This window comes from Streptopelia decaocto (assembly GCF_964273445.1).
Source record: "Streptopelia decaocto genome assembly, chromosome: 5".
NCBI classification, from domain to species: domain Eukaryota; kingdom Metazoa; phylum Chordata; class Aves; order Columbiformes; family Columbidae; genus Streptopelia; species Streptopelia decaocto.
In genome coordinates this window covers 57,813,836-57,838,613 of record NC_138659.1, presented here as the reverse complement: position 1 = coordinate 57,838,613, position 24,778 = coordinate 57,813,836, and the positions used below count along the sequence as shown (strand labels likewise).

Sequence of the window (24,778 nt, the reverse complement as noted above, 5' to 3'; positions counted from 1 at the left end):
AGTAAATCTATACAGGATTTCTTGCTACAGAGCAGCAATCTTGGATTTAATTTCTCTGAAAGGCAGCCAGGTATATGCTAGAAATATCTTCAGTACATAAATACCTTCCTTTTAAAACCATCCACCCCTCCCCTTAACCTACAAATCTCATATTTCTATTGCAGAACAAAAGATGTTTTGGGAACCACAAGCACACACGTACTCTAACAACACTCACCGAGCACCGCACACACCAGCGGGCGGCAGGGCAGGTTCTTGTCTGCTGCTTTCTTCCGATGTCTCATTGGCTTCAAACACACAAGGATGAAAAGAAGTCAGTAGAAGCCTGAAGTGACATTCTGTGTATTACTGTATTTTTCATGCAAATAGTACCATCAGCACAGGCTTCCCTTTCTTTTTCTCCAACTGCTGTCTCACCTATATTAATACTAAAGGCAATGGCTGGAGCAAAATTGTGCCTGCTTTTCAGCATGCTGACCATTTGGTTTCTGTTTATCTAGCTATGTAACTCGAGGGCACTGTTATATCACAGGGGTAAAAAAACAAACAAACAAAAAAAAACAAAACCAAACCCCACCACACACAGTAATTCCTCCCCCTCAGTTAACACACTGATTTACTCCTGATCCAGAATCTGATCTGCGTTCTTAACACCATGTGCAGTATTAAATGGTTTTGGTCTTTATTGTAACAGACCAGAAAGGCTAATTGAACGGCAAGTTTGCTGTTAGGTGGAAATGACTAGCATTCTTGCCATACACTCACTATAAAAAGCAAGATGTTTCTTTCTGTCCTAGACGAGTGACACTTTCAAGTGCTGCTTCACTGTCAGATGAGGAGGAACTTGCCAGTACCACAAAAGCAGAACACAACAAGTTAGGATAACCATTCAAGTTACTTGTAACTACATAGTTTCATGACGCAGGTAAGGATACTTTCTCCACGGATACCTATAGGAAAAAGCTCTGGAAAAAATACTTTACCCACTGAAGGTGAGTCACCCCACCCAGGATGAAGCATAAGCCAAATTACAGCACTTAGTGTAACTCCAGCTGGCTATCAATATATCACAATACTTGCTGAAGATGAAGGCAGAACGTTCTCTCTGCCACTGATTTCATCAGACACCTCATAATACACAGCTACTCCCCAGCTACACGGGCCTCTGAATTCCTGAGTGTTCTTTTAAAGAGACATTCTGAGAATGATTTAAAAAAAAATTAAAACAATCATTCCCCAACTACTGCCTTTCTCCCAGCATTTCCACATGCCTTAGCAATCTAGGTTACACATCTGTGACACAGTTTTCAACATACAAGGAATCAAATCCTCTGTGTTCTCATCTCAAAGAGAAAACAGACCATCTGGAGGAAAAGACTCACCATCCTGTGTAGGTTTACTCGAAAATTCATGTTGTCATCATGGAGAAAAGCGTTAGCATACTGATCCTATTAAGAAGAGCAAGAAAAGAGAGAATATAGGAGTAGCCAACCAAGTACCCAACACCTTCTATTTGCCTCTCAAATCACAGGTGTTTCAGCGTAAAACTCCCAATATATAGCTATAAGGTTAGAAAGCCACCTGTCACCTCCTCGTCTCCACCCACACAAAAGTAAATCACCTCCTCATCCCAATTCCGCTTTAACCGAGTCTGCACTACTGCTTGTTTTGTGAGCAATTTATTTTCCATTCTCCTCCTTTTGCTCACCCAAACTCTGGACTGCATGCACCACAGTGTCAAGATTTTAACAAGTGCTGTATAACGTGTGGTGGCTCTCCAGTGCTCAAGTCCTTGTGACTGTGTGCATAAAGGTTTATATCAGCATTTTGATGGACCTATCATGCCAGAGGTTACTGCAGGTAGGTTTATTATCAGCTGACCCACTCCTCAGGGAAAGTGCATTCAAAGACCAGCTTTAAATCAAAGTGATACCTTCACATAATGCACAGCCAGGTTGGGTAATAAATATACCCTCCATTTAATACCAGAACCAAAACATGTCCTTGCTATATACAAACAGAATCTCTTATCTTGTATTATCTATGCATCCTATTATCTATCTTATCATGTATCTTATCTTGTATTATCTATGCATCCATCTCAAGTACTCGAGTTCCAAAATCATTTAATCATAAACATCTGAAACACAGATTATTAGCTTTCAGACTGCAATCTGAAGAAACATTACTTCAGTATCCTTACACAGGCTCTCAACATTGCTGCTTTTTATTCTTTGTTAAGAATGAAAGGTCTGTACTTGCAAGCAAGCAAAATGCAAATGCCACACAAACTCAATCCCCACTCAGGACACTGGTCAAGCCATTAGTATACATTTCCCATGAGACAGGACCACACTTGGCCAGGAGTGCTGACATAGCTCTGTGATGCTGCTTTCTCACCCTACTGCCATGTCTGCTACTTGTCTTGCTTGTAGGGACCTACAACCATGCAGCTTTCTTTCACACTCATACCCTTCTTCAGCAGAAGGGATATGGCATTGCCCACGTTCACCAGGAGCAGCACCAAGCTGAAAGCCGTTAGCACATTACTCATCTAAAAGCCACACCACAAGGCCATTCAACAGCTAGGAGAGAAAAGGCTTATGTTCCATCTTTTCTCTCTTCATCCCCAGGAGCTGGCTAATCCAAATAAAATGATACCATTTTCATGTTTCAACATAATTTTAACAGTACTGCATCAGTACTGCAGTGCCTGAAGTCCTCCCTACCACTGTGAATCTTCAGCTCCTGGTCAACAGGAGGCAGGGCATATGCACCCTGTAACTCACCATCTGCTGAAGGACGTCACACAAGAAACCTACCTCTGCTATGCACGTCAGGATAATCAGACACAGCTTGCCGCTGTGTAGCCGGTGCTCGTCTGCAAAGAAGAAAAAACAAGTCCTGCATGAGCCACACAAGCCTAGCAATGCTGAAAAGTGAGACAGCTGTTGCAGCAAGAGAAAAGCCTGGCCTTGGAGATTTTTCATGCTCCTACTTCCTCCATGACAGCTAACAGTCTAACTACTCTCAGTAAGCACTTGCTCTCCAGCCTGACCACTAAACCCCACCAATTTTTCACCAGTCTGAGCCAACAGCATAGTTTCTGATTTGAACCTCCAACAGCACTGTAACTATCAGTGAAGCTTCTGTCTCATTTACTTTTACTTCCACAGATATTCTAAATACTGCGGTTAGTCCCCGTCTTTCTGTCACAGCAGAGATGCACTTTTCCCTCTCTTCGACGGGATGGAAAGAAAAAGATCACCTTTGCTGTAGGTTATGAAACAAGCAGCAAAGCTTTGGCACAGCATAGTGTAGCAGAATGACTCCCAACATTATGCTCAAAGTCCTAAGCTTTAACCCCAATACTGAGACATGACCTACTTTGTTCTGTGCAAAACCATGAAAGGAGGAAGTCTGCAAAGACTTAGCATTTCAAAACAAAGGAGTTCCACCCTTATGTTCCTCAGCTTGTTATTCAGCTTACAACTTCAAGCAGCTTTTGCCCTGAAAGACAACTGGAGGGCTGAGAGACTCACAAACAGAGGGACTAAGACAGAAGAACAAAAATTTTATTTTTGATTATTTAAAACTTTTCTCTCTCAATTTTAACCTTGAAAAAAAGGTTAAAGGTAAACAAAAGAGACCAAGATACACACAAACATAGAGTAACACCTACAAACAGAGTAACTTAGGATGGAAGAAATCTCTGGTCTAATCCTTGCCCAAAGCAAGGCCAGCTAAGACCAGGTTGTTCAAGGCATTGTCCAATCAAGCTCTTTTTTAAAAAAACAAAAACAAAAACTTTTTTTCTTAAAAACCAAACCACTGATATCACACATCCCCAAAACCACAATAACAAAAAAAAACGAAAACCAAACACAACAACATGCCTATAAACTGAATTCTGAGGAAGGTTAAAACTGCACACTCCAATAGCTTCTCTGAAGCCTAAGACTACTGAACACACCATCCCAGACACCTGCCTTAGAGTCAAACTTGGAGGAGAGGGAAATCTGAAACAGCCAAACCACTTTCATATAAATCAGAAGGTGGCAGTAGTCAAACTCCTTCCATCTGTGCAGGTCACTTTTACAAACACTTTGCTAGTGGTAGGAAACATAGACCAGCTTAGCCTATGTCCAGGCCACAGTTTATTGAACTATTGTGCTTGTACAATCAAGAGGCTTCCCCAAGCACTCCAAGGCAGGACTATCATGCAAGTTGCTATACCCCTTCTTACAGAACTTCCTTAGTGTAACTCACTTGGCATAAGGAACAAAATTTGCTGTAAGCCTTAGGCCGCAAGCTGTGAACTTTCTCTTCGATATGTCAAACTTTTAACCTAGTTAAGCAAAGAAGGGCCCCAGAGTCAGTTCAAGCCAGAAGATAAGGGAGCTATGACTGTCAGCAGAAGCTGCATCCATCCCTAGAGATAAGTGAAGGAACGGAATAGCACGTTTAGAAACAAGAAACAGCAGAATGTGAGAACATACTAATGTTTTGGCTATTGCCAGGGAGACCAAGAACCTTTTTCAGCTTTCCAGTTGCAGGTACAAAAAGCAGGTGACAGAACAGCACCTACATTGACATCCAGGCTGGTCAGTGAGAGAAAAACAGCCACCCACAGAGGTAAGAAATGGCCAACCTGATGAAAACGAAGGGATCCAATGAAGAATGGGGACAGCTGAAACTCTAATTTTACAACTGGCCCAAGCTGGCATGTGAGAGGTGGGAAACTTAGATTGTAAGGGTATAAGTACCCAGGATTTCTTTGTTTGGGGACCCTCTTTGGTGGCACTCAGCTCGAGCTGCTTTCTACTGCTATACCTTTCAAAATAAATTACTTAAGAGGAATGTCTGGAATTTGTAAGGGAGTCTCTGCTTCAGGAAACCGAGGGTAAAGAAACATCCTCAACAGCTAGCTAATGTGTATGTGGTAATCTATAAAAATAGATAGAATGGGCTCAGCTAGGTGTTCTGTCTAGTTTAATACCTCTTTTTGTTTTCTATGCTGCTGAGGGACAGATATTTACTAATAAGATGTGCCCTAAAGTGTGCTGATTTAATCTTGCTGCACTAAGTAAGATGAAGAGGAATTTTGGAATGGGAGAGTAAAAGTCTCTCCTATGACTCCTTACCTCAGCTAAAATGTTTAAGTGAAAAGTTTTCTACTCCAGCAAAGCAGGAGTATTGGCCTCAAAGAACTCTGATACACCAGAGCCTTGTTATTTTTCTATTGTAAGGTCTCACTGTATATTGTTGTAGGTGCTGCTACCACTTCTCTCCCTGGGGACCATGCTGTAAAGGCTCCTGTTTCACAACAAGTACTCTGCCTTCAGACAGTGTGTTGTGAACATCATGCCATTTTCAGCAGTTATGGGGCAGCTACTCGCACAGACACTTTGTGCTTTCGTAGCATCCTTCATTAAAGGAACGAAGCAGACCACTTCCTATGGGGAGGTATATCAGTGTGAATCCTATTTTACTGATGAGAAAAAATGATGCTGAGTTTTTGCTTCTCCCAAAGCAGCTGCGTCTGACTGACACAAGAGAGAAAACAAGAGGAGGATCTAGCAAACACAATCTATTAAATTATGTTCTCTGGAAAACAACAAAAGCAAACATCTAGTCCTGGATGTGGAACAAACCAGGCTCTCACTTGTCCCCACCTGTCTCCAGACACATGGAGTAAATTAGACTTATTCATTCTTCTTCTCTTGTGGCTATATTGGTGTCACATGCTTGGTCTTACACAAGAAGAAAAAAAAGTTAGGCAGGGCCCCATTATCATCAAAATATAAGGACAGGAACATACCCACTAGAATGCATAAGCACCAGCTTGGAAGGCACAATTTTTTAAACAATCAGTCAGTGGAGCTCATTGTCACATACTACCATGCTGACAAGGAGATTAAGTCTACAAGCCACACAAATTTCAAATGTTATACAAGCTAGAACCAAAGTAAAGAAAGAAACATCAACTCCTGTCTCATACCAGAATAAACTCCTCTCTTGCTGGCTTGTTTAGTAAGGAATCCCCTCTATCAGATTTCACTCCATCTGAAACTAATCCAGTCTGGCAATTCCTGAGGCCCTATGCAGACTTTTCATCTTAGAGTGACTAGTAACTGCAGAAGCTAAATTCGAAAACATAGAATTGTTCCATCTCAGAGTTGGATCAGTGAGAAAGACCCTGAGAAAACCCAATGAGAATGACGACGGATCTGGTGGGCCCTCCTCATGCGTGCAATCTAGAAGAAATGACTGAGCGAAGATTGAGGTGTTTTAGCTTAAAGACAAAAGCAAGAGGAAACATGAAAGCAGACTTCAAATACATAAGGGCTGTCACAAAGAAGAAAGAAATAATCCATTCTCAGTAGCTATTTTGGAGAAGACCGCTAGTAATTAATTTAAATCATAGGAAAGTATTTAGGATGCACATGAAGCTTTCTCACAATAAGGGTAGTTAAACTCTGGAATGGACACTCTAAAAACGATGCTCCATTATCAGTGTCTTTATCCAACCTGTTAGCAACACATCTAAGAAAAAGATACAGGTAAACCTGAGTCTGCCTTCACTTTGAGGGGTGTGCTAAATATTTTCATGAAATATTTCTTGGTCCTAATTTCAATTATTCACTTTTTCCTCAACTACTTTGCATACTGAATAAGAACAAGACAACCAGGTACAATTTGACTGCCTGTCTGGACAAATTAAATATTTCCTCCAAATGCTGAGCTTTGCCTCCTGTGTCAGCTTCCAAATGTTCTCAAAAATACAGTTTGCTGGTACATGACTTCTCCTCTCTCCTAGGTAGTTGGGAATCAGATATGCTCACACCTCCTGCATAGGGACAGACTTGATTATTAGCTACTATTATTTATTATTATTCTATTCTTTCCACATTTGACTTCTCTCCTGCCAGCATTAGGTGTCTCCCCATCTCATAACTCTTATCTTGCAATAAGAAAACATTTCATTTTCTCAAAAGGTGGAATCTTCAGTCCTCTAAAGGGACTCCAGTTAACTTCTATTTCTGGAGTCGCTAGACATGTTCTTAGGCCCTCCTGACTTCAAGAAGCACTGTTTGCTGCATCAACAGAATTTACCTTTTGTGTCCTGCATCACAATCGAGCTGTACTTCAGGAAGGTTATCAGCAGGTTGCTAGTTTGCACATCAGCATCCAAAGGCAGCTCTGCAGAGCTTATAACTAGAACAAAGCAGATAAGACACATTTAACCTCCTCAAATACAAGAGATAACTATACAGAGAACTAAGCCACAGATTCACAGGTCTGTGATAGGATCAGCTCACTTGCAGGGTCACCTGACCTCCTCCTCCTTCATGACCACCCAGCAAAGATTTTGTTTCAAAGACTTAAACAGTACCACTCCCCCAGAGGCCATTTCTCCTGCTCTACGTCTATGTTGTGGTATTCAGCAAAGTGATACCCCTCTCTGTCCTGCCCCCCACTGCCACGCCGAGGAAGATCAGCCTGCTGTTTTTGCACTCATCAACATCCCCAACCTAGGGAGCTCAAGATATTCTATTAACCCGATATCCTTTTAATTTTTACAACCAACACAGCTAACATTCACACCATTCGTAGTCTGGAAAAAAATATGCCCAGCAAAGATCCTTCTCTGTTTCAGCAATTTTGGAATTTCAGTTCCAAAAGGTTCACATCAATGCCTTTCTTCCTTCAAACAGTAGCCTCTCTTGCAGAAGCAACACGAGACAGTAATGTAACAATTATTGCATGACAAAAATGGTAGAAAAGAGAGGTAGAAAGAGCAGTTTTATAAAAATCAAGAAGCAGAAGTAATCATCTCTTGTGCCAAAGAAATCACAACACAGCAGGGAGCAGAAATGTACTTTCCATACCTGCAAGCAGAACAGCAGTTCATTGGCATTTCTCTAGGATACGCTCCTTGTTACCACCAGCTGCACTTTTGACACCTTAACACTGGACATCATCTGCCTTAGACTTTACAAGAAGGCATCTCAATTACTCAGCTAATTGCACAGTGTGGCTCCTGCTCACTCCCCATGTACCATCTGAAGCACCGAGTTGATGAGCTGTCAAACATCTATCATGCGACTGAGCCACATTTTTACTGATGACTGAGCCTGAGCTGTCCGTAAGGGCCATTCTCAGCCTCCTCGTTCAGAAACGCTTTATGAGAAATATTGCAGCGGGGGAAATAAAAGCGGAAAGATGCAGCACACATTTACCTGCAGATCCTGCCAGATAAGTCTGATATCTTTTAAGATAAATTATCTCAGACAAAAAAAAAAAATAAACATATCACACCACATGGATGGAGCTAGTCTAGGAGGACTTCAATAAAGCCTTTAATGCAGTTCTGTATGAAAAATCAAGAGTAAAGCAGATAGGTGTGAACCAATACAGAAATGTAAAGTATACTGAAGATCTGTCAAAGGAGAAACAACTGGAGAAATTAGTACTCTGGGAAAAAGTTACTACTTGTATTCCTTAAGTGTCAGTTTAGGGAACAGTTTTCTTTTTTGTGAGTGACCTGGGCACAAGAAACAGCTGTTTGTTAATGAATTTGCTAATTGCAGAAAGTTAGGATGTGTAAACACAGAGGAATATCAGACTGCACACAAAGAACGGGACAAAAACAAGGACCAGATAATAAATACAAGACGAAATTCAACAGCACAAGGCGTAAGGTCAAGAATTCAGGGATTTATTTCCATGGCAAGCTGAGAGCTCATGAGCTGCAAACGAAATACTGTGATACTACAGTACGCTGTCAGATCATGAGGTGATGAGCTACCAGCACAAAGCACTGAAGAGTAAGCGCAGTCCTACAACATACCCAGCAGAGATAGGAACGCATTAATGCCCTGCACAAGATGCTGGTGAGGCCTCGTCCCAAACACTATGTGTAATTATGCTGAATCCATGTTAAAAAGGGGATGAAATCACACTTGAACAAGTTTAGAGAAAGACAAGTAGGTTGACCAGAGGAACAGCGTGCCCTTCTTATGAGACAGAAAAATACATAGGTGAGCAGCCCAACGTATGAAAAAGAGCTACCCACGTTTCAAAGTAAGGTTAACATCACGATAAATGGGTATAAACTGACAAGAAATGCAGGTTGGAAAGCTGAAGATTTCCAACCAAGAAAAAAGATGCTGAAAATGCCTCCCAACAGGAGTTATTGGGAAACAAATTTAACAAACTGAGACAGAGCTTGACAAATTTAAGGGATTCCGTGATGATGTGCCTGCAAGCGTGAGGCACTAGATTCAAGGAGTCAAGGGGAGCTTTTCCAGCTCTGAGTCTGTCATGACACAGCAATAACTACTGTTCTGGCTGCTTAGAAGCTCATACTCACAGGTTTTCACATGCAGGAGGTCATCAGTAGCTTCAATTCCCATTGCCAGAAGGCCCTCTCTCTTTCCAAGCTATAAAGACGGTCTAAGATAGGGCTCCCTTTGCACTAGAAACAGACCTGCAGACCACTAGGACATGCATCTATAGAGACTATATTGTCTCTTTTCCATATCTCCTCAGGAATGCTCAAGATTTGTCTCACTCTTGACCAAAGAAATGGGTATTTATGATGAGATTTGACCTTGCAAGAAGGAAGGAATTACTCAGATCTGAATTTTGGATGGCTAGGTTTGGTGCTCTGAAAGGAAGTGATTTGATCCTGTATGCAACTGTATTTTGGCTCAGGGAAAAGTCTGTTTTAACAAACTGCCTTTCACAATTCAAGCCTTGTAATCCATAACCCTGTAAATGAGGCAGGTAAGGTTTATCTATCCTGGAACTGGGGCAAGCACTGGCACACAAGGATGAAGGAGATGAACCAACAGTAAAATGCAGGATTGTTTAAACTGAGCACTGAGAGGCCCAGAGCAGAGCCGAGCTTCTCATGCAGCTCAGGATTATACAATCACCTTGAATACAAAATTGTAGCCCTTGGAAACAACAGGCCAAATAGATCAATGTAACCTCGCTGTTCGAATTGCATCAAAGAAATGATAATGGGGCTTTTAGCTTCCAAAGGCAGCACATCCCCAAGTGTGAGCTGCTTTAGTCCATTCAGTCTTGAAGCTCTGGGGCTCCTGACACATTGCTAATGTGCCCAGTCTGATGGCAAAGTCTGTGCAACGAGACTGGAAGCTTTTTCACCCCCAATATTTTGAATAGCTCAAAGATTTAGCTAAAAGTCTGAAGAAGGTATTTATATCCCCAGTGGGTCCTCCTGGAGCTGTTACAACGAACGCAGTGAATGAATATTTAACAACAGTAAGTAAACTGACATTTAGATAACTATGGTGACAGGCACACTTGATTTACATATTATGGATCAACAGTTTCTAGCAAAAGTCTCATTAAAAAAAAAAAAAAAAAGAAATCACTCTGAAGAACACATCAGTGCTTATGCTGGTTCATGCTACAGACCTTGATTTTTTTAATAGACATTTTTAAACTTTAAAAGGCCTTAATTCACACTATAGGCTTACAGAGAAATTTCAAACCAGAATTTTAACCCATTTTTAATCCCAGTCAGCATAAAAACATGCCTGAAACCCAGAGATGTATTTCTACACATTGATGTAACTTGAAAATAGCTCAACTACACTTTTTTTTTTTTTTAATGCAGGAAAAAGAAGAAAGCAATCTTTTAATTCCAAAGCCAAAAAGCCTCTTGCTAACTCTCAGCCATAGGCAAATTTTACAGCTGAGTTGCAAGATCTTAGAAAACGTGGAAATTTTGGACATACCTTTAAAATACTAAAGCACCACCACTCAAACTGAGCTGAGGTCCTCAAAAAAAAAAAAAAGTCACTGGGAGTAGGGATCAGCACGGTGACAGCAAACAGAAATAATGAACATTTCCCGATCTAACTGCTGCACATTAAGATCAGCTCCTCTCCTTAAACTTAGTCACCTTACACGCAGCAAGAAGCCTCAAGCTTCACAAGATCACTGCCTCTGCTGAAAGCAGGATGGAGTTTTTGTTTTCCTTTTGGGTTTTTGGTTTGGCTTTTTTTTATTGTAAATTAAAAAGAGAGAGTGCCAGCAAGCTGTGGATGTAGGTAAGCATAAATTCTGTCAGTTGTATAATACGGTGTGTGGGAGGATACATTTGCAATGAACACGTTGAACAGACGCCCACAAAACGCCCGTCCCTCTACATTTGATGTTATATGCACATGGAGACTTGAGACATAGGGGGCTTTTTAACTGAAGCTTTTGATATCCATGGTAACCAGACAGAATTCATCCACAAGGAGGATCATCCTTAACTAGGATATCAAATGACCTGAATAGCTGATGTAACTGAGTAGCCCAGGCTGCTTATCCCCAGAAATATTTCCAAACTGTGCTCTATTCAAACTGAACCTGTTCCTTCACTAAACACTTTCTTCAGATCTAGAGGATGCCAGTAAAGCCATTTGATTTCTTCTCTTAAACTAGGCTATACCTATCCATACATTAAATGAAAAGGGTTTTATTTTAGATTATTTCAAAGTGTATCTATGTGGACATGTAACATCTCATTTAGAAGAAAGACCTCAGGGCAAGCAGTCACTTACAAAGCCTATCAGAGAAAAGGCAGTAAGAGGGAGGAATACCTCCACATCCAGCTTGGATGCAAATCCCAATTAATTCAAAGCTTGGGACAAATGTATTAAGGACAAGCAGGAATCCACTGTGATTCTCTGTAAATCTGTTTCAATGACAAATAATCCCAGGCAAAGAACCTGACACTAGAAATATTCATAAGTAAAAGCCTACAAAAAATAACTAACGGGCTGGGCGTATCTTCATGCAGATACTGGGACAGTACTGTTTTCAGATGGAATATCAGCATAATTCCACTTATTCCATATACAAGTAAAAAAATAATCCAATTCAAAGAATCTTGCTCATGTTTAGTAAGGCAAGTCACTCCAGGAGGAGACTACCAGGTTACATCTGCTCCAGACCTCATTAGTTGCCATCTTGAGAAAATGTTTTGCTAGTTATTCTACAGTTTTTAATTGTTTTTCCCCAGGAGATCATTATATTTCTTACCATCTGAAGAAGGCGGGGTGGTTCCAAGTGGAGTGACAGGTGTCATTGGAATCGGGCTTGTTGGTGTTGTCATCAGGCCCATTTCAGGATGGCTCTAGCAGAAAACACAAATGCCCAGACATACACAGGTCAACAGCTTCCTGAAGAACTAGTCATACAGATTGCTGCTTGTCCTGTTTCATACTCTCACACAAAAGACACAACTAAGAAAGTCTCAAGAAACTTCAGCTTCTCCTTCTAAAAGAAAACCTATGCCTCCTGACCGTGGACATCTACAATTAAACTGTACATCCATTTCTTTACTCTACAAAACATACAAATACACCAGAAAGTGGTGGCTGTCCCCAGAGAGGTTAAATGGTCTTCCCCAGTGCAAATGGGAAAAGGCATGCAGAAGCCTACACCATTTACAGCTTCTGAGGCTCCCCAAAACAATCCAAGGGTGTGCATTTGAAGTCTTCCTCCAAGATCCTTTTATTTCTCTTTCTAAAAGCAAATGCTCTTCACTTCTGCCCTCCACCTGTTCATATGCAAAGATTATGTCAATTTATTACTTCCCTGTCTCACTATAAAGCCCAGGCACTGCAGGAAAAGAGTGCATAACATAAATAACACTATCATTATCGATCCTCTCAGCTTTCATCAGTCAGTTACTCTCCCCATTTCATCTTTGTTAATAGTTTCCTGCCTAATTACTGCTTTGACTTTACTCTTTGCAAGCTTCTGGATCTATACACGCTGGCAACAGTGTAGACAATCTGCAATGCTATTTTAAGTCTGGCTGCCAAACAAAGTGTCCATTTCACAGGACAAGTTTTACATAAATGTATCTTTCGCCTTAATACATAATCACAACTTAAAAATAAAATAAAGGGATGCTGACTTGACGTTAGTTCTGTAGGATTTTTCACAAGCAGGTATCTTCCACATTGTCTTTGAATATCTCATTTTATGACTAATTCCAAATTTTCTGGGATGTACAGACACACCTATCACAATTCAAAGACAATTTTAAATAATTACAGTTACTGATTTAAGCTTCAAAAACAATTTTCCATTTAAAATCATACATAAAACAGATTTGCTTCCACAGATTTTGCTATGGTGTTTACCTTTCTTTTCTCCAAACATTAACCATCAGTTGAGAGATAACAGTGCCACCTAGCAGCAAAAACTGGGGACCAACAAGCCACTATTACAAAAACCCTAACGCTTCAGGCATTACCACAGCTCTTCCCACGTGCCCACACAGCAGCAGGTAGTCAGTCATTCCCGCAGGCCCTGGCAATGGGCACCAACTCAGACAAGAGCATTCACCAGCTTTTAAGAGTTTTTTTTCAAAGGACAGCATGACCTACCTTGCCCTCTCTTAAATGAAGGATTAGAGACCATCCACTCAAGAACATCAGACCTCCACTTTAATTAAACCCGCTAACCAGTGGCCACTTTCACAAATAACTAGTTTGTCCTTTTATTTTTGAGACTTTACTCCAGCTGCTCTTTTCCTGCCAAAGGCCTCTCTTCCCTCAGGGATATCTTGACCACAGAAAGGCCTAAGTTGGTATTACCCAGAACTGAAAGAGCAGAAATCTCTCACAAGCAGCAGAAATTAATAACTTGGGAAAAGAGAGACAGGGAACTTCAGCAAATTAACAACCCATGGAACAGAAGCTTTCTTCAGAGGCAGTAGATTCACCTATCAGACCTCTTCCATCACTTCTACTGTCAGGAGCCACCACAGGTCTCCTCTGTCATGCCAAGTGTCTAGCCTGTGATGGATGGCTGCACTCTAAGGACCTGAAATAACTGGGGAAAGGTGTTAACTATTTTGTCATTTTTCTCACAGGTTACCAGTGGTACTTACGAGCCAAAATTAAAAGCCTAAACCTGAAGTTTTCCTCAACCTATCAGGCTATCCTTCCAGCTAGCTGCAGCACAATCAGCAAATCAGACTAATTACCTGTCTCCCCAGCCACAACTGCCTTTGCAAACTCACACTGTGTGCAGAAAAGCATCCAGATGCTTGTGGTCAGAGGTATGGAGCAGAAGGCAGCCATAGCTCTGTTTGTTCACCATAAAGAGCACAAAGAGGAGTGCCATGTTCTGGCAACAGTGTCCCAAGCAAATGGGATTGGGCTCTCCAAGGAAATTTGAACACAAACCAGTATTTGAAAAAAACAGTTCTCACACGTCAATTAGTCCCTGAGCAGAGGATACTTAGACAAACACCACCACACAGTCCATGCACACTCAGACCATCTTCTTTCCCTCAACCCTAACTTACCAAGGGCATGAATTGCTTTCTTAGCTGCAGCAATCTTACCCCCACCACTCCACCCACTGCACACTCGCTAAAGGCAGTACCAATAGGCCATTCCACACAGCCCTTCCCATTCAGTGGGAAAAGTAGCTCATTCTAACATGAGCTGTGTCCTCAAAACTTCACTCATTTTCTAGCAAGGCTGGAAGCATTTCCTAAAAGAATAATAAACCCAGGCCCTGGCCTGCTTCTGATCTTTCATGCCCATCTACACCTATGACAAGTGCATAAGAAAAAAGAAAACTTGTCTTCTTACCAGTTCCATTTTTGACTTTCTAACCTGAAAGACATCCACTACAAAGAAATGGGCAAACATTGCACTGAAACTCACTTGTGCCAGAACTGTGATGAAATTCCGGTTTAAGTGAACAGCTTCATAGAGGGCCAGAAGGATTGCTTCATTTGTTCTGTGGACAGAGACAAAAGCACAGTTAGTTAAGGGCTAACACCAGATGAGAATCTTTTTCAGAAGCATGGCCCATCTGAAATAATACATTTTCAACTATATGAAACTCTGCCTCTGCAATCCAGTTGTTCTTCTGATTATCAGTAGTACTTAACAATCTATAAAAATAGCTATTTTTAGAGCGCAACTACAGTCTTTGTTCCCTTCTTGCTGAAGTTCTCCCTTGTTGCTCAGTCTCAAACAGTGTTTTCCCTTTAAAGCCCTTTCTATTAAGGGAAGGCATTCCTACAGACACCATAAATCCTCATATCTATCACTTATGCCCTTTGATTTAGGAAACACATTATGGGGGACAAGAGTGCACAAACCATCACTTCCCATCTGCCACCTCCAGTATGTCTATTATATGCTAAAAATGCCTCAAAAAACCACAGATTTGGGCTGGTTTTTTTTATATACACTTCGTTACAAGCAATTCAGCTGTGGCTCATCCCGTTGCACCCTTCTCACTTAAGTGAGAATCCATTGTTTGCAGAGGTGCAGTACCATTTCAGTTACAAGGGAACTGATATTTCTTTAGCTTGCTTTGCTACATTAAAACAGCTCCATGATGGAGCAGATCATGTTGATCGGCATGGTGAGCTGCCAACTGTTGTGTAACTAACATCTGTGCACTTACTGGACTGAGATCTTCTCATCAGCATCTGCTATGAACATGCTGCCCACCTATGGAAAGAAAGAGCATTGCAGAGGAGGAAGTTACAAAAGCCATTCACAGGCGAGAAGACATGGATTTAACCAAATCAAAGTGCCCTGGGAGAGGTGTTCTCATCCAAGACACAGACACAACTTTCATTCTAATACTAGCAAAATACAAATGAGAAACAGGATGCCCATCTAGAAACACATTTCGTTTTGCACTACTGTCATTGACCAATGCTTCACCTGTCATATCACACAAAAAAAAAAAAAAAAAAAGACTGTATCTTGAATCCCAACCTGGATTGATCTGCAATTCTATAAAGGGACAATAGAAATAATTTCCCCTCTGCTTGGCCCAGAGCAGTAGCAGTTTCACCCATCCCACTCCTGACTTGCAGCTGCCAACACTGAACTCTTATACTACAGTTAAATCTCAGATTAAAGCAAAGCCAAAATGAACAAGGGGAACAGTGGTCACTCTTTATAAGGAAGAAATTCACAAGTGCCTTTGGAGAGTAGCCCTCCAAAAATGCAGGCACCGCCCAATGCAGAATCCAACTTTAATTCATGGCTACAGTGCACCCAAAGAAACAGATCTCTAAAGCTCATGACAGACTAGACTTTGTCACAAAAATATTCAGCTTCTCTATTTTAGCCTATTTTAGGCTACATCAGCAGAGCAGCAACTTGTTTTTAAAAATAAGTGGCTATTTAGAAGTGTCCAAAAAGTAACTGTGACGTTTAAAATAAGGTCAAATAGAATGAAAACAATAAAGGAAAACAAATTCAGTTATCAACACCAGAAGAGAGATCTCATCCTTTTAAAGAGCTTTCCCAGCCATTTCAGTTGTATTTGGTTTGGACTGGATCAGTGCATCTCCTCCAGAACCCACATTCCAAAATCAGTTTTTGGAAATACCCTCCTGCTAAACTTCCACGAAGTCTCCTCTTTTAAGAACAGAAAAAGGCTGCTTACCATATTAGTTAGGGCTGAGAAGAAACCACTCTGGTGCTCCTCTTCTTTATCTTTATATTGCCTGAACAAAAAGGAGTAAGGATCAAGCTTCAGGGTTAGAAATGGAAGTAGGGTTGTTTTATATAAATCCCTATGAGACAGTCTTCTCTGATAAGGATACAGGATGGAGAAATCTTCAGCATCCACAATCCCTTTTCAAGAACAGACAAGAAGAGAAGATGCAAAGGCATGTGAACTGTGTAGAGTTGAAGTGGGGTTTCTGAAACATGTGAGGCTCAGCAATGTCTGTGCTGTTCTAGAGGACACACCCAAGTCTGGGCTAACACTGAAGGAGAGGGACCAAGTAACTTAGGAAATTTTGTCCTGCACTGGCAAAACGGTAACGAACCACACAACACGCAGTCAGTAACCACAGAACAGTTTGATTTCAATCATCACCAGCTACAGACTAAAGCAGAGCTGATCACCCTGTGGCCAGCAGAAACCAAGAGAACCATTATGGTTCATGGCCTGATCGGGCCTGGTCCCTCATACCTGGAGTAAGTGAAGCCAACAAATAGGTTGGGTACCCCACATTTAAGCTAAGTTGCTTCACTTGACATTCAAATGGACTAGCAAAGCTCACATGGCCATTTTTTGTGTCTTGAATCTGATCACACACAATGCAACATGCAAAAAAAAAATAATAATTTTTTTTTTTTGAAAGGGGGAAAGCAAGAGAGGCCATAGTCTGAGACGGCTTTTATCAGAATAAAGGAAGTTGGGTAGGTGAGGTTTTTTTCTGCTTTACTGTAATAATTCACTCTGTTAAATTGTGATTTGGTAACTTGCATCGTCTTGCAAGTCATCTGCATATCTATAATAGCAGACCTTCAAAGGAATTAAAACATTTTTCTGGACACCTGGAGAATCCTACTGCACAAAAAAAAGTTTTGGGTTGCTCAGGTCAAATTGCTACAGGTTTCCAAATTTTCCTGAAGGACTTTCTTCTTAGGAAAACTTACACATTTTTTGCTGTTGCTTACAAAGCAGAGGCTGGGAACACGCTACCCCTACTGCTGCCTTTCTGTCTCTTTCTTCAGAAGCGGTTAACGCTATCCACCATTTGCAAGACCATACACCCCCTAATCATCTCTGGTCTGGTATGTGGATAGGCCTGGATACGTTTGTTTTAGATCATATTTCAGTTACATTAATTTTCTAATAGGGAAATACTCAGCAAATCATTTACTCTTACACTTGGGACTAAGATTTTACAAAGGTTCATACAAAGGTAAAATCTGTGATAGTAAAAACATATATTAAATATCTTCCCCTACAGCAAGATCTCTCCTGAAGCACATCAGCAGAACTGGTACAGATGCATTTACACTTGCAATGACAGCAGCAACTGAGCCAAAGTACCTCAAAGCATAAGACTATTTCCTGCCTCTCTGGGTTCATCAGGGCTGCTAGATGATAAATAAGTGCTTTAACAGGAAAAAAAAAAATGGAAATGTACAGAAGCTATCATGCATTGAAAAACAAGAGACAAATTTGATTTTACCTGTTATATTCCGATAAAGCCTGGGTAATTACAAGTCCCATACCCTGAAAAAAAAGAGTGTTAAAAAATCTTTACAAATCTCACTGCAGGAAATCACACACAAACACACAGCAGAGCTGCACCACCCAAGATAACCCAGCATGCGATGAAGAATTTCCCCTGAAGCTGTTTGAACTATTAAGACAGGTTATGATACAACAAAAATATCATCCAAAAACCAAATCAAGACACCAAAATTTAAAGTTGAATACCTAATTACTAAGTTCAGAGAAAATTTACTCTCCTTGGAGCTTACTCACTCAATAAGCCTCAATAAAGCAGCAAGAACTTCAGAAGGAAGCTGGTGTCAGATGAAAGACATCCAAAAGCTCAAGACAAAGGCCATAAACACTGGCAACCTTTCCAGTTCTTAGAAACAGGTTCCACCATTTCAGACCTACTGATCATCCTTTCTGTCAAGCTAATTAAATTAACTCAGAACAATCATTCTTGCCCTTTAGTTAGCATGGAGCTTGCTTTTTACTTCACACCTGAAGAACAGCTTCTGAGTCCAGACCTCGTGAAGTTCATAGTGCACTGCCACTTTCTATCCAGACCTGAATAAAAAATCTTAGGCAGTGGCTACAACCCAAAGTGTGTTGCAGGACTCTTGACTCAGGTACAAGCTTCCACTGAGCTACAAGAATTGACTTGTGGAGTTGTAAAATCAGATGATGCAGCGCTGGAAATGAGATATTCTTTGGCATAAGCTATCTTGCGCCTCTCTGGCACGTGACAGCAAATAATGTATAGATAGTTCATAAATGTACAACAGATCAACTTTAGCATGTTCCTTGCTACCTACCTTTTTAATCACTGCTACCATTTAACTGATGATCAAACTGTCCAAATCATGAGCTGCCTGAGCTGTTGCAAGAGTGCAGTTAGGGCAGAAACCCACTATTCTGGTGCTTTTTACAGTAGCACTGTTCCTAGACTTTCTTTCCACTATACACCATGATTGCATTCATTACACGCACATGAAAGAACAACCCCAGCAGCACAGAGGTATCAAGTCAAATACTCACATTGAGTGTGGCCTCATCATCCACGATGGAGAGCTTCACAATGTAGGGATTCACTGACTGCTCAGGGTAGCAGGAGAAGGAAGAAAGAAAATTGGTTTTAAGTTCAGCCTTCAGGAAAAAAAAACACACTATTATCTTTGCAAGTTCACCCAGCCACCTGGGAAGAATCTCTCTCCTGTACCACAAAGCAGAATATACACAAAGAAACAAGAGTCACAGCAAATGCTAAGGCCGCTATGCCTGGGACACCTTCTCTTTACTGGCTCAGCCAGGCAGTCTCCTGATTTTATTGAGAGGGAATTTCTGCTCCTCTGCTAGCTCATCTGTCAGTCTTGAAAGCGGAGCAGCTGTCCTGCAGTGCTGTTATCTGTGACACGCACGCTGTCACACAGCAGGAACAAGCAGCGAGGCTGGGACTGAACATCAGTGTTCAGATATCTCCTTTTGCAACACCTTGCAAAGATTGCTTAAAGGAAGGAGGACCCAGGAAGGCATGACAACGTTATACACTCATCTGCTGCAGGGTTAGAGCTCAACACTTGAACAGTTTATACCACTGAGAGCCAGAAGCCTCTGGAGAATACAAACTCCTTGAACTTAGCTGAACAAAGCACACAGGCTCCATCTATAAAAATAAGTACCAATAATTTGGAAAGCATTTTAGATTAGCAACATACACTTGTTTTTCCTGGTTTATATGCGTCAGTGCAAAACTAACGAAGCTGATTTGGAACTAGGACAGAGAAGAAAAGACTCAACCTGTCTAGTAAGTCCAAAGTGGATGGGAAGAATAAAACACAAAGCAGGCATCAGATGTAGCCCTACAACTAACACAGTTATCTAACTGATTTGCCCATGGCTTTACAGCAAGATTAAAAAAGACTGATTAGAAAACACCACTCTCACAATTATTAGGTGCTTTGGGAGGATCAGGCTTTCTTTTTGGTTCAGAAAAGAAGCTGATGGGAACAGACCAAAGCTCAGGCAGTCTCAGCCTGCCTCCAACAGCATGCATCCCTGTCTGCTGTCTTAGAAAAAGACAGAAAACTCAGACCCATTTGTGCACACAGCATGCAAAGACGTTTCCTTGAAGCTGGAGTAGAGGCTCCTATTGAATAACAATAGATGGTCCTGTCTGTACAGCCATGCTCCATTCAGAAATTTAGTCAGTGTCAGTAAAGCAGAAGCAAGCTTCAAGAAGTCATAATTAAACATAGATTAAAATCCATCCCTGTAAATATATCTCAGTTTTGCCAATTTCAGTCATTCTCTTGTTCTCCTTATATAACAAGGAGAAACTCTCCGCACCACAGCTCGCTTACAGAGGCAAGGCCAGCCTGCGATTCGTGACCAATAAAAGCCATGGGGCTTTTCCAGGCAATGGGCAGCAGGGCTATGCTGGATCAGAGGCTGCAGAATCCCCAGATGTGGGGAATCAGCAAACTGGGAGATACTGCACTGACCAATGCCACCAGGCTGCCCTGAGATGTACTCATACATGCCATCCCATCACAGAAATGGAGGAGAGTGGATTCCTTGTCATCTCTAGCCTATCAACTACTCTCCATTCTCCCGTTGCCCTTGACTTTCCAAGATGCATGTTCCATGTCGTCTGCCACTTGGCAGCAAGATGACATCAGTGCAGGGCTGACAGGGTCATGAAGCTGGCCAAGCTTGCTACAGATCTCTGCCCTCCATCTTTTCAACTGTCATTTCCATATCTGCAAAAGTCTGTTTAATAATTCCTGTCCAAAGTATTCCATTCCCCTGACACATGCCATGCCTCCTCTTGGCTTTCCTAACTCCTTAAGCAGCAGATGACTAATCAGCACAATCCACACACTGCATTACTCTGTGTGAGACAAGGCAGTTTCTAGAGCCTTTCAGTGTGCAAGTCTGTACCAGTGTGATGAGAACATTTTGTGTGCTGCCCACAGGGAGCACAGTTTACTCCTGCTACTCCTCGAGAGCCAGTGGTTCAAACAGTTATTGCCTGTGAGCATTAGTATGCACATCTACCACAAAAACCAGCAACCTGCAAGTTGTACAAGTGGCCCTAAGCCCAATCCATACTCTTTACCTGTTTCCCTGTTCTAATCCTGCTCTTTATTTCAGAGTTTCCTACATTTTCCTCTTACTGGGAATCACAGCATAAGTTTTAAAAGCCTAAACTGTGCCTGCCACTCCACAACTTGCAGAAACATGCAATAGACTTGAGAAATGGTTGACAAGCATTTTGAAAACTTAGAAGTGTGTCAATGAAGCGGTGACACAAACTTAGAAATAGCTTCTGCTTCCACCTAGCCCTAGAAAGAACACAAAAATACACTTCTCAGCTCTTCAGAGAACACAGGTCTGTGCCTATCACTGCCATCAGATAAAAAACATCATAGCATTAAGTTCTTCTTGACAGTGACGAGGTACAGACACAAACTCCTGGAAACTAGGAATATTCAAGGTGTCCTTCGCAAACTACCCACCATTAGATACCAAAGATCTCATAGAAATGAAGGTGGAAGCTGCGGGGAGATCATTGTCAGGTAATTTTTAAAAGACAAGCCAATTAAAAGCAGATCAGAAATGCAGTCCCCAAATGAGACATGCCATATGAAGTGAGTGTTAAATGACGACGCATACAGATATGGTAGAGAGAGATCTCCATGCCCCAAAATGTAACTCAGCCTCCAGTACAAACCTATGAGAAATAAACTTTTGGTAGGAAAAGAAAGCAGAGAAAAAACAAGCTAACCATGTATAACCCCTAGTTAGGTGCTTAACTTAGCATCTGTAACACAAACAAAAGCCAGAGTCCACTCAATTATCCCTTGCAAGACTTTTCCCTGAACACTCTTCAGGGATGATTCAGCAGCTTTGTTGCCAGCCCAAATGAGTCCATCTCCTCTGCCGGCAGGCCAGTCTGCAAGGAATGGGAGCTGGAATAATTTTTGTTAAAGGGATGCACTTAAAATAATTTGAGTTGTGTGAGAACTTTTTTTTTTAAAAAAAAAAAAAAGATGAACTTTCTGACTCTCCAATGTTGACAAGCGTCTCTTCAGCACGTGTAGCCAACTGTATCAAGGAGAGGCAAGTGCACGTAATCGGACTTGAAGGGCTGTCAGATACACCACATGCTACCAGACAAGCACACAAAGTGAAAAACATGTTTTGACTAATTTCTTTCGGCTCTGCCTAGCAAAAAACACCATATGTGATTCTAGCAGGTTGAACATCAGGCAAAGAAATTTCCACCTAGATGTTATCAAAGGATCTAACTATTGAAAAGTCACTACCTGGTTTTAAGTTTTAACTTGCTATTCTAGCAGGCATCCCCTAAAACATGGAGAAAGTGATCAAATAAATACTATTCCTCACAGCATTTTCTCTGTTTGGCAGCCTTTTGTGTACACTCAGCTTCACCATCCTCCTGATACAGTCAATTATTTAGTTGTTCTTTTATGTTTTTCTCACATAGCATCAAGGTAAAAATATTTCCCCTGAAATCAGGACTGGTATTAAAAAAGAAAACCAACAAAACCATAAAATATATCTGAAAACCTGAATAAGCATATATTTGGAATAACTTTTGAAAATTATTAGGTTTCAGATCAGGGACATCCCTTTAAAGGTTCCATGTAAGGACATGTAAATAATTTTCAGTCCTCAAACAAATTAACGAGCAAGCCAAAGTCTCAGTTACACTGGTAATGAAAACATGGACAGATATTCCATGGAGAATTTGAGAGGAGACTACAAAATTCACATCCCAAAAAGGTGAAAGAACATCCTGATGCAAAGCACACTGGTATTCACATTAAAGACAGACACAAAATCATAGTCAACTAATGAATTTTCAGCCTAATTAGATTTTCTTAAGCAGCTGGAAACAAAATTTAGCAACCAATGAAGTTCAGAACAAAGGAAAACCTATCAACTGCGTCACAGCTAACTAAAAACTGAACTCCAAAGGATTTGAGGCATGAAAATACACTACAATACACTGACAACCAGGCAACCACCAAACTGATTCTAAGGGCCAAAGAACAGCAAATTAAAGCAGTTATGCTACTTAAGGATAAAGACTACAACTGCATCACTGCAGGCTTTGCTTCTAGCGCCGCTTACAAAGGGCAGCGTCAGGCAGCCAACACAAAAAACCTTCCTTCACGTTGCTTTCAGCCTTGCCAGATGAACTCCTCAAGCTGAAATTCCCCTTGCTACACGTCTGCTTCAGGTTGGATTGTACTTTTTAAACATCAGCACGATTTCTTTTGGGTACCCAGTTTGAAGACAACTAGGACAATGTTTCCCAAAGCACTCAACTCCAACTCAATACTCTACACAAAGCTACTCCAAAAAGCAGAAGACAAGTCTTGCGTCCTCACAGCACTCTACTAAGGACATGAACTATGGTACACAGGCGTCCGTAGCTCAGGGATGGGACTACGCAGCTCTTCACCCTTTGGCCTGAACGTTGCAATGAGACCTCTGGTCTTGTAGTCTGCCCTCATCAGTAACACAACCCAGATCATGCAAAGACTTTTCCCTCATGGCCATATACTGAAACCAAACTCCACATTCTCGTTCCATGCGACCACAGCACAGGTAATTCATGATTCTGACAACATTCACAGGAATGAGAAATTAACAGGGACTACTCTGACACTAACTGTAGCTCTCTCTTTGCCTATTCTCTAGATATATTCAAAATTCAAAACAAGATCTATAACAAAACCAGGTAGGTTTTGGAGCCTGCCCCTTCCAAGTAATTCTGTTGAGGTGGGGGTATTCCAGAACTTTCCCATTTTTTAACAATCTAAGTATATTAATATATTCCTAATTATAGAAAAAAAAAGATTGATCACTAAAGCATCATGCCTCATGCAAAGAAAAGCCAACATTGGCTGTTTCTTGACATGTGAAGTGTTTCTTTTTCAAGGCGATGAGTGACACAGAAGAAAATGGGAATAAAGCACAAAGTAGCACAACCAGTTTAGAAAAAGGAATGTGAATAAAGTTTCTCAGAGAGGAATTCGTCAAAGAGATAAAGAGCAGACTTCTCTCTGTGATGTTTCAGTTCAGTCTTTGGTCACAGCTTCACCATCTCTTCTGGGGATCGGTGCTCCTTCAGTCTGCTTGTCAGGCTCTGAATCACAAATTCAGTCTGAATCTCTAGATGACTGACAGCTCAGTTTACTTCGGAGATTATGCATAACCACACAGCCACAGACACAGAGGCAAACACGCAAGTTCGTCACAAGAGTAACTCTTCCAAAACGACCTTCCCCAAAATGTTTTCATGAAGGAAATATGAATCCCCTAGGTAATTTCTTTCATGTTTGCACAAAATGAGCTGTATGAATATCATACAAATTTGATCATACACATTTGTCAGAGACATATACAGTTAGCACAATACGACTGCCTTGCAAAATTTCTGTAGCTCTGTGCTGATACTCTGATAAATGTGATAGCGTGTGCTGCTGGAAACTACCTAAATAATCCAGAGGTCACTGTAAATTAAGAAAGTAAATAGAAGTAATGTTTCTGTTACCCAGAAGAATACCTACCTCATACTTTCTGTAGTTGACCAGCAAGGCAAGAAGGACAACAGCATCATAGCCATGTTCCCTGCGACTAAGTGGGCTGGACAGGATCTGGAATAAATAATCACACTGTTCTGTTCAGGCCT

General features: G+C 41.1%; 1 protein-coding gene across 4 annotated transcripts in view; it reads right to left on the bottom strand.

The window, feature by feature from the left end:
• ARMH3 (armadillo like helical domain containing 3) overlaps positions 1–24,778 on the bottom strand; it is a 128,300-nt gene that overhangs the window by 90,525 nt on the left and 12,997 nt on the right. For all 4 annotated transcript variants that reach the window (XM_082052890.1, XM_082052891.1, XM_082052893.1 and 1 more), the window contains exons 8-18: positions 24,657–24,743; positions 19,090–19,146; positions 18,023–18,066; positions 16,477–16,537; positions 15,478–15,524; positions 14,724–14,799; positions 12,073–12,166; positions 7,117–7,218; positions 2,823–2,881; positions 1,383–1,448; positions 218–287 (exon numbers count right to left, since the gene is read on the bottom strand). In XM_082052890.1, coding sequence (XP_081909016.1) covers positions 218–287; positions 1,383–1,448; positions 2,823–2,881; positions 7,117–7,218; positions 12,073–12,166; positions 14,724–14,799; positions 15,478–15,524; positions 16,477–16,537; positions 18,023–18,066; positions 19,090–19,146; positions 24,657–24,743 — 763 coding nt within the window. The remainder of the gene's footprint in view (positions 1–217; positions 288–1,382; positions 1,449–2,822; positions 2,882–7,116; positions 7,219–12,072; positions 12,167–14,723; positions 14,800–15,477; positions 15,525–16,476; positions 16,538–18,022; positions 18,067–19,089; positions 19,147–24,656; positions 24,744–24,778) is intronic.